General features: G+C 42.6%; 1 protein-coding gene across 1 annotated transcript in view; it reads right to left on the reverse strand.

Annotated features, from left to right (window-relative positions):
- Positions 1-15,387, reverse strand: part of LOC141414732 (uncharacterized) — a 70,011-nt gene that overhangs the window by 26,283 nt on the left and 28,341 nt on the right. The window contains exon 3 of the mRNA XM_074049029.1: positions 628-811. Within this exon, the coding sequence (XP_073905130.1) occupies positions 628-811 (184 nt within the window). The remainder of the gene's footprint in view (positions 1-627; positions 812-15,387) is intronic.

A 15,387-nucleotide genomic window follows, 5' to 3' on the forward strand; every position in this document is an offset into this window, starting at 1 on the left:
TTTTCAATCCTCCTTTATAGGGCCTGTTAAAACACGCCCCTCCCCCAACAACCCACAGTACTAAAATTTTAGTAGTGATGAATAATATTTAATAATAATTAAGACATATGGATTTTAACAAGGAGCAGTGTTCCAATCTAAAAGTTGTGCCTTAGAGTGGAATGTCAGGATGGAAAATGAAGAGTACCTGGAGGCTGAGGGGTTATCCAGGCTCCCTGAGACCCTTCCAACTACAGGCCAGTGCAGTAGAGCTTGCATTTGGGAGCCTGGTTTGCCAGTTGCAGAGATTTCAGTACCTTCTTCCCATAGTTGCTGGTCATGGGCAGGATGGAAAATGACCCTTATAGTGACATCTTTTTATTAGAGGTTGGTGGCTAAATGTGGGGGATGGGAAGGTCCCTGGTAGGTTTAACGTCATGCATCCTGACTCCGTATGTGCACTCAGTTTCCTATGGCAGCTTCCACCTTTATTGTTAATTAAATTGATAATGCACACTATGCCTGTGATCTTGACAGAAACTTGGGCAGATTTCACTCTCTGGGGCAGGCATCTACTATGGGAGCAACATGCCTGTCCATGCTCCCCAGCAATGACCAACCAGTGAGCCAGCTCTAACAGAGCCTCACCTTTGTGGTGTCCACCAGGATCTGCTGAGCTGTGGTCACTAGTTCCTCCTGGTGGCACTGACTTTCTGGTTGCAGATGGAGCTTCTGAGCCACCAGCGTGATGTTCCTCCCAGACAGGAACAGAGACTCTGTCACAGGCTTCATTTCCTCCCTGAGCCACTCCTCCTCAGAGTCTTCTGCCAGCCTGAACAGATACATTATTTTGAATATGTATATTATATGTATATATATATATATACACATACACACACATTTATATACAGAGAGAGAGATACATTATATATATGGCATGTGATATTATAAAAAAAAATACCTCCATACATCCATAAGGAAATCATGGAGGTTAGGAAGCACAAAGCAGCCATTAAAATGGAGATGTAGAGCTGGGGTTGGTGGTGCACAGCTGGAATCCCAGCACTCAGGAGGCTGAGGCAGGCAGACCATGAGTTTGAGGCCAGCCTGGGCTACCGGTCTCAAAAAAAATAAAGTTATTCTCTTCTTCATCTTCTCTTACCTTTAGGTCTCAGTTTCTATGATTTATTTAGAGTTCCTCAATATTTTTCTCCAGTGGGGAGATACATTCACTAAATCCTTGTATATTTGCATTTACATTCTCCTCACAGTCAGGTTAAAGAAGTTGATGATGAGCCATCTGACCTCTCTACAGTCTATGACTTGATTCCAGCCTCTTCTGGCTTCGAGAGCTGCAGGTGAGAAATCTGAGGCCAACCTGTCTTTCATCATTAGAAATAAAGCTGCTGTGAACATTCATATCCAGGTCTTCATATGACACATGCTTCCATCTCTCCTGGATAAATGCCTAGGGGTAGCAAAGGTGCAGTCTCTGGCTCCTGTTTTCATTTTCTTAGTATAGCTCTTTGAAGAGCAAGGTGTTTTTTTTGTTTTTTTGATGAAGTCCAATTTATTCTTTTATGGAGTCTGCTTTTAGTGGTGTGTCTAAGAAATCCATGCTTAATCAAAGATCACAAAGATTTCTCCCATATGACTCCTTGTAGAACTTTTATAGACTTAATATTCAGGCCTTTGAGTCATTTTTAATTAATTTTTGTATATGTTCCTAAGTTCATTTTTTTTTTTTTTGTGGGACTGGGGCTCAAACTCAGGGCTTTGTGCTTGCAAAGCAGGCACTCTACTATTTGAGCCACATCTCCAGTCCATTTTGGAGATGGAATCTCATGAAGTATTTGTGTGGGCTGGCCTTGAACCATGATCTTTCTGATCTCAGCTTCCCAAGTAGCTAGGATTACAGTGTGAACCACCAGCACCCATCCCTAAGTTCACTTTTGGCATATGAACATCCAGTTGCTCTAGCATTGTTTGTTAACCGACTATCCTTGCTCTAGGGGAAAGATTGTGGATTAGACACTTTTGTGTGACTCCATAAATGAGGAGAATCAAGGTGGGGGAAGCAAGAGCAAAAGACATTGCATGCACATATGAAAAGAAAATCAGGAAATCCATTTACAATGTGCAAGTTGTACATTACTAGACTTCAAGATTTATTATGAAGCTGTCATGTTCAAGATAAGGGTGGTATTACTGGTGGTGTAGCTCAAGGGGTAGAGCACCTGCCTAGCAAGCACAAGGCCTTGAGTTCAAGCCTCAGTACTGCAAAAAAAAAAGATCCAGAAATAGACCAACACATTTGTAGTGTATTGATTTTTATAAAGTCACAAAAGTGATCAAGTGAAGAAAGTCTAGTATTTTCAACAGTGCTGGAATAATAGGGTAAAGCGATCTATATCTCACATAATATTGAAAGGTATTTCAAAATACATCACACACCTAAATACAAAATCTGAAAGCACAAAGTTTCTAGAGGGAAACAGGAGAAGGTTTTTGTGATCTTGAATTTGGCAAAAATTTTTTAGATACAACACCCCAAAACACAATCCATAAACAAAAATTTTTGGTAAATTAGGCTTCATCAAAATCAATAATTTCTGGCTTATGAAAGACATTGTTAAATGAGTAAAAAATAAGCCACAGATAGAAATTTGCAAAACAGATCTCTGATGAAGGACTTGCATGTAAAATATGTAAAGAAATCCCCAAATCAAACAACACAATTAACAAGCACAAAAAGATCTGAAGAGACTTCATCCATGAAGACATATATATATATTTATATATGCCAAGTAAACAAATGAAAAATATTCAATGATGTTATTCATTAGGGAAATTAAAATCACAATGAAATAGCTACTAGAAGAGCTAAAATTAAAATGTTTGATTATTTCAAGTGGTGCCAAAGATGTATAGGATTTGGAAGTCTCAAATACTGCTATATAGAACATGATATATATACTTTGGAAGTTTGGCAGTTTCTTAAACATTTATTTACCATAAAATCCAGATATTCCTTTTCTAGACATTTATCTAAAGCAAGTAAAAGTCACTGTTTACACAGGAATGTTTATAGCAGCTTTGTCTGTAAGAGCCAGAACTAGAAACAACTGAAGTGTTTATTAACAGCTGAATTAATAAACAAATTGTGGCATATGCATACACTGCAATACTATACGTCTATGGAAAGTAATGACTCTTGCCTTGATGAGTCTCTTAATTATGCTAGCTGAAAGAAGCCACACTAGAAAGAGTAGATTCTGAATGATGTCATTTATATAAAAGTTGAGAAAATGAACTCATTTACAATTGCAGAATGAAGATCAGTTGTTGGTATGGAGGGGTAATCAGCAGGCTGGGAATGAGGGAATACAAAGGAGCATCTCTTTGTCTATTTTCTGTTACTAAAATGAAATACTTGAAGCTTGGTAATTTGTAAGGAAAGAGGTTTATTTATCTCACAATTCTGGAAGTTCAGGAGCATGGCACTGGCATCCTAGTGATGTGGGCATCATGGTGGAAACAAACACATGGAAAAGATCACATAGTGAGAAGGAAATCCAGGCATCCAGGCAGCAGAGAGGGGCAAGTCTTATTCTTAACGACTTGCTTTTTTATGAAAAATTAAAATTAAAGATCATAATAGCACAAAATGTGGGAAGGGGAGATAAGTGGGGCTAAATGTTTACATTGGCTGTGAATTGATAAAAGCACTAATTTATTATAGTCTGAAAAGTCATTGATTCATGCTGCAGTGAGCTAAGATATGCATGGTGTGAAGCACTCAAAGAACCAAAGAATGCGTGACTGCCATATTCATAGAAGTGGAATAAGTCACCCGAGTAACCCAAAGGAAGGAAGATGGAGAAAACAGTTACAGAGGATAGATGAGATATTAGAAACCAAGATAATAGGTTTATACCAAAATATTTCCGAAATTACATGAAATGCAATTGACTAAATATTCTAATTATCACACAAAGATGGTCAGACAGGGGGAAGTCTTAAATTTAAGGTCACAGACTAATTGGAAGCAAAAGGATGTTGAATGGTATACTATGCAAACAGCAATGAACAGCAGCAACACAAAAGCTATTCTATGTTAGTTACAGTGTTTAGACAAAGTAGACTTTAAAGCAAGCAAAATTAAATTATTAAAATTTAAATTATTAAAGGGACACTATGGAATCATAGTGACAAAAGGGTCAGTTCAACATTCTAAATATGTAGGCATTTTATCACGTGCACAATGTACTGAAACAAATGGTAAAACTAAAAGGAGAAATGGACCCACAATTATAGTAAGAGATTTTTAACACTCCTCTCTTGCCTTAAAAAAAATCTTATGGACAGAAGAATTGAATAGGTAAGCTTGCCATGAATGATATATGCAGAACACTGACTCTGTAATTTAAAGTACAAGTCTATTTAAGGATGTGTGGACTATTTATAAATGTAGATCAAATACTGGGTTATCAAACATGAATAATAATTATATAGAGTATTTAGTGGGCCACAGTGCAATTATACTAGAAATAAGAGCAAACAGTAACCAGAAATCTCCAGCCATCTTGGAGACACTAAAGGTGGATGTGGAGGGAAGAAGGTAGGTGAAAGCATTAGTTTTCCCAGAATGCATATGCCAACTGTGCACAGTTCAGCCCCACAGCACTGTACACATAGACCCTGGAGTAAGTGGGACCCCTGGAGGGGGTGCAGTGCAGGGGCCCATCTCTGCTTACCATCAGCACGACCCACTGCATATACACAGCACACTTACACCTGCTTGTGCACTGGTACATATGCATATGGCCAGACACCCATCCAGGTAGTTTACAATGTTTTTGTTATTGTTTGCAGTACTGGGGCTTGAACTCAGGACCTACACCTTGAGCCACTCCATTAGCCCTTTTTGTGAGTGCAAACCATTTGCTTGGGCTGGCTTCAAACAGCAATCTGCCTGATCTCTGCCTCCTGAGTAGCTAGGATTACAGGCATGAGCCACCAGCTTTATGAGTTTTTTAAAAAGGAAAAATTGAGAGATGGAGAAGAAAAGAATGGGAAGAAGAAAAAAGAAAGCGAATAGAAAACTATCTGGAAGAAATACAAAAATGTCTGGTTATTTCTCAGTTGTAAATTTATAATCTTTCTCTTCCATCTGCTCTTTCTTATTTTCTAAATGTTCATTATATGATACATATTTTAAGCAAAAGAAGACAGCTACGTGGCTTGGCCTCTTGTCACAAGTCCTGCGTAAAGACTCACCCTGCTGGCACACGGATAGGGACAGCTGATGTGGCAAGTTCTTGTGGCCTCTGGAGAGTCTACCCAGGAGATAGGAAGGCAGCCTGCTGCCAGCACGAGCAGGTTTGCTGATTGCTTCCATTTGGCCTTTCTCCAGAACTCCTCAAGGAGCTGCTTAAAAGTTAGTGGTGCCAACCTAAGTCCAAATATGAATAATGGCTATATTGCCCTGATAGAAAGGCTGGATCATTTCCCATTGTCATGAACACAACAATTCTCTGTATAAATAATTTGTCTTGCCAAGAACAGACAATACAGTAAAGACATTTGTACTGAAACAGACAAAAATGGTGCTTAATTTCTCTCAAAATTTAGTGTGCTTTTATTTTGTGATTACAAGATGCATTGTGTCAGAAATTTTAGACTGTACCAAAAACAGTATTAAATTAGTATAAAACCACTCTGCTCCCAAACTCTTAAATGAGTTGTAATAAATATTTTGACAAAACCAGAAGTAGAATTGTGGAATTGTTTTTTAAGTTTTTGGGGATTCATGTACAGTTTCGAATCTTCTTTTTATGTAAGTCACTTAACTTTTAAGCATTAGTATTTTTACTAATTATTAGTAATATCTTTGTCATTTTCATGTTTATTTAATTTAAAGCTTACAAAAGTTGAAGAGTACAGCACACTCAGATACATCCTTTAACCAGATTCATCAACTATTACATGGCAGGAAGGGAGGGAGGGGGAAGGGAGATAATAAATGCTAGAGTGAAACAAAAGACAAACTAGAGTTGGGGGAAGGTTACCTGGAGACCAGAGAAGGGTCACCTTACCTCAGAGGTTAGAGAGGCCAATGCAATGACATGTGATTATGTATGGGACAAACTGTTACCCCTCCATTTTTGTAACCTCTAAATAGTATATAAGAAAGGCCCCCTTTGATCTCGGGGCTCAGCCTTTGTACACGCATCTGCTGAGTTGCTGCTGGCTTGCTTAATAAACTTGCTTCCCAAAAACTTTGGTGTCCTCTCTGTCTCTGAGCCCTCCTCCAACATTTCTGTGAATGTCATCCAGGATTTGGAGGGTGATGTTTTCACTTCCTTGTCACTGGCTCAACATCCCCAGCCCACAAGAAGGGCCACCCCTGCCAGGTACCACCAGACTGTGTCAATCTGGAGAAGGGAGTCACTCTCCTCATGAACTGAGGAGGTGAGTTCCAGTTGCACAAAGGAAACTGGAAAGGTTCAGGAACCAACTTGGGAGCCCCACTCATCAGACTGGTAACAACCTGGGTTCAAATTCAGGCCTGTCTCAGAAGGCAGAAGGGGAGTCTGATCAACTCTCAAAAGTCACTCTAGTAACCACCTTTTGGGGGTGAAACCATGCCTTTCACCCCCAAAAGTACTTCCAGCAGAGTGGAAGTACTTCCAGCAGAGTGGAAGTGCTGTGCTGTGTGAGAGTATATGAAAGTGCAAGCCCGAGATGTAGTCTGGTTACGAAGTGAGTGTGGAGTCCCGATCCACAGGTGTGTGGTGAACTCATATGCCCTAGGGTGAGCCCTAACAGGGCCTCTGGTCTGGGGCTTATACGGACTCACTACAGCCAAGAGACACCTAAATCCCTGTGAGGGAAGCAGTGGGAGATGGCTGAAATGAGTGGTATTATTTGAGGACTCCTCCCACTGGGACCCCAATGATGACTGAGATTACCAGTTGCTTGAGTGATATCAGAGGCATTATTAGGAGGTATGAAGGAAGGAGGGGAAAAGTCCATAAATATGAGTAAGTCAACAGAAGTCCACCAAGGGCCAGATGAGAGCCCCAGCCAGTTTTATGAACAACTATGTGAGGCCTTCCACCCACACACCCCTTTTGACCCAGAGGTGGCTGAAAACCAGAGGATGATTAATGCAGTCTTTATCAGCCTGGCCCAGGGGGACATAAGGCAAAAGTTGCAAAAGCTTGAGGGGTTTGCTGGTATGAACATCAGCCAGCTTCTGGAGGTGGCCACAAAAGTCTGTCAATTGAGACCAGACCAAATGGGAGGCCGATGGAAAGATGAAAAGGAAGGTGGACCTCCTTGCTGCAGTTCTAGCCAGACAGGTGGGTGGGCTCTGGCATGCAGGCCATGGCAGAGGAAGAGGCAATCCCCATGGTCTGAGGTCAACATCCCTGGAACAGCCTCACCCTAGAGAGGAACTAAGGAAGGACCAGTGTGCCTAATGTCATCAAGAAGGACACTGGAAAAATGAGTGTCCCCAAAGACCCAGGGACCCCCAGGAGGCCCCCCAACCAGTGGCAGAGGCTGAATTATTAAAGGAAAGTATTGGCCTTTTCAGGGGAGAAGCGGCCCCAGAGAAGAAGATGTCATCAGACTGACCACTTTTGAGGACTCTGAGGAAGACCAGGACAGACTGGACTCCATTCTACTGGGTCCCCAGGAGCCTGTGGTTTGAATGAAGATAGGGGGCCAGCCCATTGACTTCCTGGTGGATACTGCCATAACCCACTCAGTTGTAACCCAATGCGTGGGCCCTCTCTCACAAAGACATGCAACTACTATCAGGGCCATGGGAGATCAGACTCGCCATCCCTTCTTCATATCTAGAAAATGCAATCTTGGAAAGCATGAAGTAAGACATGAGTTCCTTTACCTTTCTGGTTGCACTGTGGCTTTGATGGGCAGAGATTAGTTGTGCAAGCTAAGGGCACTGATAACCTTTGACTCTGATGGCATGGCAGCTTAAAGCTGAGAGGACCTGGAGCTAAGATTCTGACCCTCACAGTTGCACAGGAGGAGGAATGGTGACTATGCCTCTAAAGAAATTCCTGAGATGCCTAAACTTCCCTTTAAGATTCCAGGAGTATGGGCTGAGGACACTCCACCGCCCCCCCAACTGGCTCAAAACATACCTCCAGTGGTGGTAGAATTAAAGCTGGGAGCCATCCCTGTTAGCCAGAGGCAATACTACATTCCTCATAAGGCCCAGATTGGAATCCAAAAACATCTTGATAGACTCCTGAAGTATGGGATCCTTCAGCCTTGTCAGTCTCCCTGGAACACCCCCCATTGCCTGTCCACAAACCAGGGACTGAAGACTTTAGGCTAGTTTAGGACCTCTGTGCAGTTAATTCAGCAACCGTTACCTTACACCCCGTAGTCCCAAACCCGTACATGCTTTTGGGCCTTATCCTGGCTGAGGCAAAATTTGTTACCTGCCTGGATCTTAAGGATGAATTTTTCTGCATCCACCTGGCCCCACAGAGCCAGCCCATTTTTGCCTTCCAATGGGAAAATTCTAGCACTGGAGAAAAGGAACAATTGATTTGGACTCGTTTGCCACAAGGCTTCAAAAACTCTTCTGCTATCTTTGGGACTGCCCTGGTGTCTGACTTAAAGGCTTTCTTGGCCAACCAGCATGGCTGCACACCCCTCCAGTATGTAGATGATCTTCTGTTGGCTGGACCAACTCAGTAGGATTGTATGGAAGGAACTCACCTCCTTCTCTCCCTTTTGTAGAAGGCAGGATATAAGGTTTCCAGAAAGAAGGCTCAGATTTGTCAGGAAACTGTCAAATATCTCAGGTTTCACCTGTAACAAGGACAATATAGACTAGGCCCTGAGAGGAAACAGGCTGTCTGCTCCATTCTGACCCATCGACAGATTAGAGAAATTTTAGGAGCTGCAGGTTTCTGGTGATCTGGATTGCCATTTACTCTCTCTTGGCAAACCCCCTTTATGAAGCCACAAAGGGGGAAGAATGGAAACCCATGGTATGGGCAGAAAAGCAGAAAAAGGACTTTAAAGAAATTAGGAAGGCACTCATAAATGCCCTTGCTCTGGGCTTGCCAGATGGGATAAAGCCCTTTTTCCTCTATGTACATGAAAGACTGGGGACAGCTGTAGGTGTCTTGACCCAACTGCTAGGTTCCTAGCACCACCCAGTGGCCTATTTATCAAAGCAACATGATACAGTTTCCCAGGACTGGCCACCCTGCCTGTGTGCCCTGGTGGCCACTGCAGTCTCAGTGGCTGAAGCAAACAAACTTACTTTGGGACAAGAACTCACAGTCTGAGTTCCCCACTCTGTTTCAACTCTTGTGGAATATAAAGGAAATTACTGGTTAACAAACTCTCAAATGGTCAAATATCAAAGCATATTATGTGAAAACCTGTATATCTGGCTAGAGGTTGTTAAGACTCTAAACCCAGCCACCCTATTACCAGTTGATTCAGGCCCACTGGAGCATGACGGTTTAGCAATTATGGATAAGGTGTTCTCTAGCTGGCCAGACTTGACCAACCAGCCTATTAGTCATCCAGATGTTGAGTATTTCATGGATGGCAGCACCTTTGTCCAGGAAGGCACAAGTTTTTCCAGCTGTGCAGTAGTGACTCTGGAGGCTATTAATAAATAATGACCACTCCCAGTCGGGACCTCTGCACAAAAGGCTGAGCTTATTGCTCTCATGTAGGCACTACAACTTGCTACAGAGTGCAAGTAAATATCCATACGGAATCTAGATATGCCTTTACTACCATTTATGTCCATGGAGCCTTATATAAAGAGAGTGGACTCATTAACTTGGGAGGAAAAAGTGTTAAATATGGACAAGAAATTCTGGAATTACTAGAAGCTGTATGGGCCCCTAAGTGAGTAGCACTGCTGAGGGCACCAGAAGGGGGAGAGAACAGCTGTTCGGGGAAACTGAAAGGCTGATAGGGAAGCCAAGCCAGCAGCCCTCAGAGGAGGACATCTTGGCCTCACTTACAGCTGCCTTGTTCCTGTGCCCCTTATCTGAATGGGACCATGGTATACTGCAGAAGAACAGGCTTGGTCTGAGACTAAAAGAGGAAATTTTCTACCAGACTGATGGCTGCATTGCCATACCTCAGTCACTGGCTCCTGTATTTGTCGAGCAGTTCTGTGAAGAAACTCACTTAGTGTAAACAGCTCTCGAGAGCGCGTTGGCCCAGCATTTTTTATGTCCCCAAGCTTTCCAGCATAAGTAAGACAGTATGTGAGAGGTGCAATTTATGTGCCAAAAACAATCCCCGATGAGGGCCAAGAGCACCACCTCAGGGACAAAGTGTTGGAGGAACTCCTTTTGAAAATCTGATTCTGGGTTTCACTGAGATGCCATGGGCCAGAGGATGTAAGTATTTACTGGTGTTTTGTCTGCACCTTCTCAGGATGGGTGGAAGCCTTCGCCACTCGGATTGAGAAAGCCTAAGAAATGGCCAGAAAAAGTGTAAGAAATGGAATGATTTTCTTTAACAGAAATACCTGTGTCTATTAACAGAATACCTGTGTCTATTGGGCCAGACAATGGGCTGGCCTTTGTGGCTGAGGTGGTACAATTGATGGATAAGGGGTTAAGAATAACTTGGAAGCTGCACACAGCCTACTGCCCCCACAGTTCAGAGAAAGAATGTATGAGCAGGACTCTAAAATTGCAATTGGGAAAACTATGCCAGGAGACCCACCTACAATGTGATCAATTACTGCCTATAGCCTTGCTTAGGATTAGGTCAAATATCTCCAAATGGACAGGTCTCTCTCCTTTTGAAATTCTTTTCAGGTGTCCACTCCCTTTAGTCAAGGGCCTATGAGGGGACCTTAAGGAAATAAGTGACCTCACCCTAAGACAGCAGATATAGGTCCTTGGGTTGGATCTCTCAAAAATCAACAACTGGGTAAGACAGAAACTCCCTGTTAGCCTGACAACTCCCATGCACCCTTATAAACCAGGGGATGATGTTTGGGTAAAGGAATGGAATGTTCAACCATTAAAGACCCCCTTGAGGGGCCCTTTTGTTGTCTTGTCTGCTCCCCACTGCAGTTAAAGAAGGAGAGATTGTTCCCTGGATCCACCACAGTTGAGTGAAGCCAGCTTCCCTCAAATGCATCCTTGACCCAGCCTCACTGTGCAAAATCACCCTTTGGAACAACTGTGCTCTTCCCCAACAGGACCCTGCTTCCCGGAGACAACAGGAGACCATGGACGACAAGATATCAGCCCTGCTCTAGTCACTCCAGAAGCTGACTAGTCGATGCACAGTGGAAGCTTGAGGAGTTGCTCATCTCACCTTTGAGGATGAGTCCATTCCATGTATTCTTCTTGCTAATCTTGGTCAGCTCTCTATCTGGGGATCCTAGACTGTGACTCATGTATGTGCACTACCCAAGTGGGAAATGCTGTTACCAAAACTCTGGTTTTATGTACTTATTATTCCACCATTGCTGGGTCATGCACTCACAACCATACCACCTACTCAGTGTGCTTTCATGATGGTCAGTATATCTGTTTTAATCCCATCTATTGCCAATGGAAGCAATGTCTAAAGGTCTGAAGCTTCACCAGCATCGGGAAACTCATTAACCAAATCCGGGTTAATGACCCCAACAAACCTGTGTCCATATATTTTGATGTGTGAGCTGCAATAGCTGAAAACACTGGGCCTTGGGGCAACTGCAGGGGGCTAGCCTGGGAAAGGACCTATAGGTTAGATGGCAAGTATATATGCCCAGAAGATAACAGTGGGACATTCAGTTGTGTGTACTATGAACAAGCCTACTGCCCTTATTGGGGTTGTGAAAGGTGAACAACTTGACTTAAAGGAGAGGTCCATACCTCACATGGAACTGCCACTCTTTTACAAAAAGGGGAAGCCACCCCCGACTGTACTCTTGGTGCCTACAACCCTGTAAATTTCACTATTTTCAACCTCAATAAAACAGGTTGGGAAGTTGGGAAAAAGTTTGGCATTTTAATCAATGGAGAGGGAACAGACCCTGTTACATTGCTGCATTTTCAACTCATCATGATCATTCATGAGAGCTCCTCATACCAGGTCTTTCACTCCTTTTATGAGGAGATACAAAGTGAGTTTCCCATCTCAGTTAAAACCAAAAATATGTTCTTCTCTCTAGCTCAGTCCATAGACAAACTCTAAATGTAACTTCATGTTATGTTTGAGGGGGAACAAATAGGGGAGACTATTGGCTATGGGAGACAAAAGAGCTAAACCCACAAGAGCCCTTTGATGAAACCATTCTTCCTAGACTCGGGGAGAATGTATGACTCCTAAAAACCTCTATTATTGGGAAATACTGTATCTCCCATCCAAAGGGCCAATTCTCCACCCCGGTAGGGGACTTGGTCTGTTTGGGACAAAAATTTTATAATGATGCTACTCCAGAGACTCAATGGTAGGGGGCTCCTAATCACATGGAGACCCAACCTCACCCACTGGCTAATTTCCCTAAGCTTGCAATAGCCTGGAATAATCTAACTGTGGGCATAGAGTAGTGGACGCCTAAGGGGCTATATTGGATCTATGGTGAACGAGCTTACACAGTCCTTCCCAATGACTGGTTCAGATCCTGTGTTCTGGGCACCACCAGGCCTTCTTTCTTCTTACCCTCCCTCAGACAAGGCAAAAAAATTAGTCTCCATATATGAAGAAAGGATAAACAGGAAAAAGTGAGATAACCTGCAAATAAGGGACTAGAAGGATGACAAACGGCCTCCAGATTGGATCATTCAATGTTATGGTCCTGCTACATGGGCTGAGGATGGTTCTTGGGGCTATTGCACCCCAATCTATATGCTCAACTGCATAATTCTGCTTCAGGCAGTGGTTGAAATTATAACTGATGAAACAGCAAAAGCTCTCAACATATTAGCCAAACAACAAACTAAAATACGCAATGCTTTCTACCAAAACTGTTTGGCTTTGGACTATTTGCTAGCCTCAGAGGGTGGAGTATGTGACAAGTTCAATCTGAGTAACTACTATTTACAGATTGATGATGAGGGAAAGGTAATTAAAGAGATTACTGATAAGATGAAGAAGCTTGCCCGTGTCCCTGTGCACACCTGGAAGGGATGGAATCCCAATAACCTGTTCCGGGGCTGGTTCTCGACCCTAGGCGGATTCAAGACCTTAATAGGGACAATGTTCCTTGTCTTGGGAGCATGCTTGATATTACCCTGCCTAATCCCTCTGATACTGCGGACTTTCAGGACCATTATGGAAGCCACTATAGAAAGAAAGACAGCTGCTCATATAATAGCACTATGGAAATATAAACCCCTAATCAAGATGATGTTCTTTCACCAAAATGTGGGTCTGAGCATCAAAGGGGGGAATATGACAGGAAGGCAGAGAGGAGGAAGGGAGATGATAAGTACTACAGTGAAACAAAAGATGAACAAGAGTTGGGGAAGGTTATCTGGAGACCAGAGAAGGGTCACCTCTCCCTAGAGGTTAAAGTGGCCAATGCAATGACGTGATTATGTATGAGACAAACTGTACTCCCCCATTTCTGTAATCTGCTTCAAATGGTATATAAGGAAGGCCCCCTTTGTTCTTGGGGCTCAGCCTTAGGACATGAGTCTGCTGAGTCGCTGCCAGCTTGCTTAATAAACTTGCTTCCCAAAAGCTTTGGTGCCTTCTCTGTCTCTGTCTGAGCCCTCCTGCAACATTACCATTTTGCTACATATGCTTTATCATTTTTCTCTCTCTCTTTCTCTCAACAGTTCCAGTCAAGATGTCCCTTCATCTCAAAATGATTCAGTGTGGATTCCCTAAGAATAAAGGTCTCACTTTCATAACCATTTAAATTGGGACTTTAACATTGACACACTACTATTATCTAATCCAAAGCCAATATTCTAATTTTTCTAATTATCCTGATCTGAGAATGTGATTATATTTAACTATCAAATGCTGTGCTGGGCAGAATTCTAAAGATACCCTCTCCCCTACCACCAAGATTGTTGTCTCCTTGTTAAACAAACTCTAATCTAGGAACTGCAGTTCAGGGGCTTTACAGATACAATTAAGGTTACTAATCAGCTGACCTTAAAATAGGAAGAATAGCCCAGACTATTCAGGTGAGCCCAGTATAATTACATGAACCCTTGAAAGCAGAGAGGAGGGCAGAGGGGGAGTGAGAGAGATTTTCATATGTCAAAGAGATTCAAAGTATGAGAGGAGCTTGACCTGTCATGGAGTCACATGGAATACATCAGCCTTGAAGAGGAAAGACCAGGTTTTGGATGACATCCGGTAAAGAATCAGGGACCTAAGTCCTAAACCACAAAGAACTGGATTTATCCAGCCATCTGCACAAGTCTGGAAGCAGATTTTTCTCAGAGCCTCTAGATCGAAGGGCAGCAGGGAGACACCCCCACTTAGCCCAGAGACCTGCAGCAGAGGACCCAGCCAAGACCACCAACTGTTGATCTATAAAACTGTGAGGTAGTAAGTTTGTATTGTTTCAGGCCACTAACTTTGTGATGACTTGTTCCAGCAACAGTGGGAGAGACAAACGTAAATCCCTAATCTGGAACAGTTCTGAGGCTCTCTTTGTCTTTTTTGACCTTTGATGTTTACGATGGAGTACAAGCCAGTAATTTATAGGACATCCTTCAATTTGGGTTTCTCTAATGTTTTATTAATAGATTCAGGTTATACATTTCAGGAAGTAATTCTCCAACAATGACATTGTGTCCTTCTCAGTGCATTACATCAGCAGGCATGTGACTGATGATATCCCAATAATAATGTTAACTTTGATCATTTGTGTAAGGTGATGCCTGCCAGGCCTCTGCTCTGTAAAAGTACTGTTCTCTCCACTGTAATTAATAGAAACTTCAGGAAGGTGCTTTGAAACAACATAAACATTCCGCTCTTCATGAAACTTTTGCCCATTCATCTTAGCACCTACTGGTAATCTTTGGAACAGTTATTATTATGATAATTGACAAATGGTCACTAACTCCGTGACTCCTTCTGCACTCACTAGTTTGTCATGCTAGGGCTCCCTTCTCATTTATTATCAGTGTGGACTCATTGGTTTTTTTTTTTTCTGGAGTTTGAACCCAGGGCCGTGCACTTGCTAGGCAGGCACTCTACAATTTGAGCCACTCTGCCAGAACCTTTTTTGTGTTGGGTATTTTTGAGATAGGGTCTCACAAACTATTTACCTGGGTTGGCTTTGAACCATGATGATCTTGATCTTTGTCTCCCAAGTAGCTATGATTACAGGTATGAGCCACCAGTGCCCAGCTCATTGATTCTTATTTTATTTAATGGCTTATGGTCCATTATCATTATTTTTATTCTGATGCT

This window comes from Castor canadensis, chromosome 12 (assembly GCF_047511655.1).
Source record: "Castor canadensis chromosome 12, mCasCan1.hap1v2, whole genome shotgun sequence".
Taxonomy (NCBI): domain Eukaryota; kingdom Metazoa; phylum Chordata; class Mammalia; order Rodentia; family Castoridae; genus Castor; species Castor canadensis.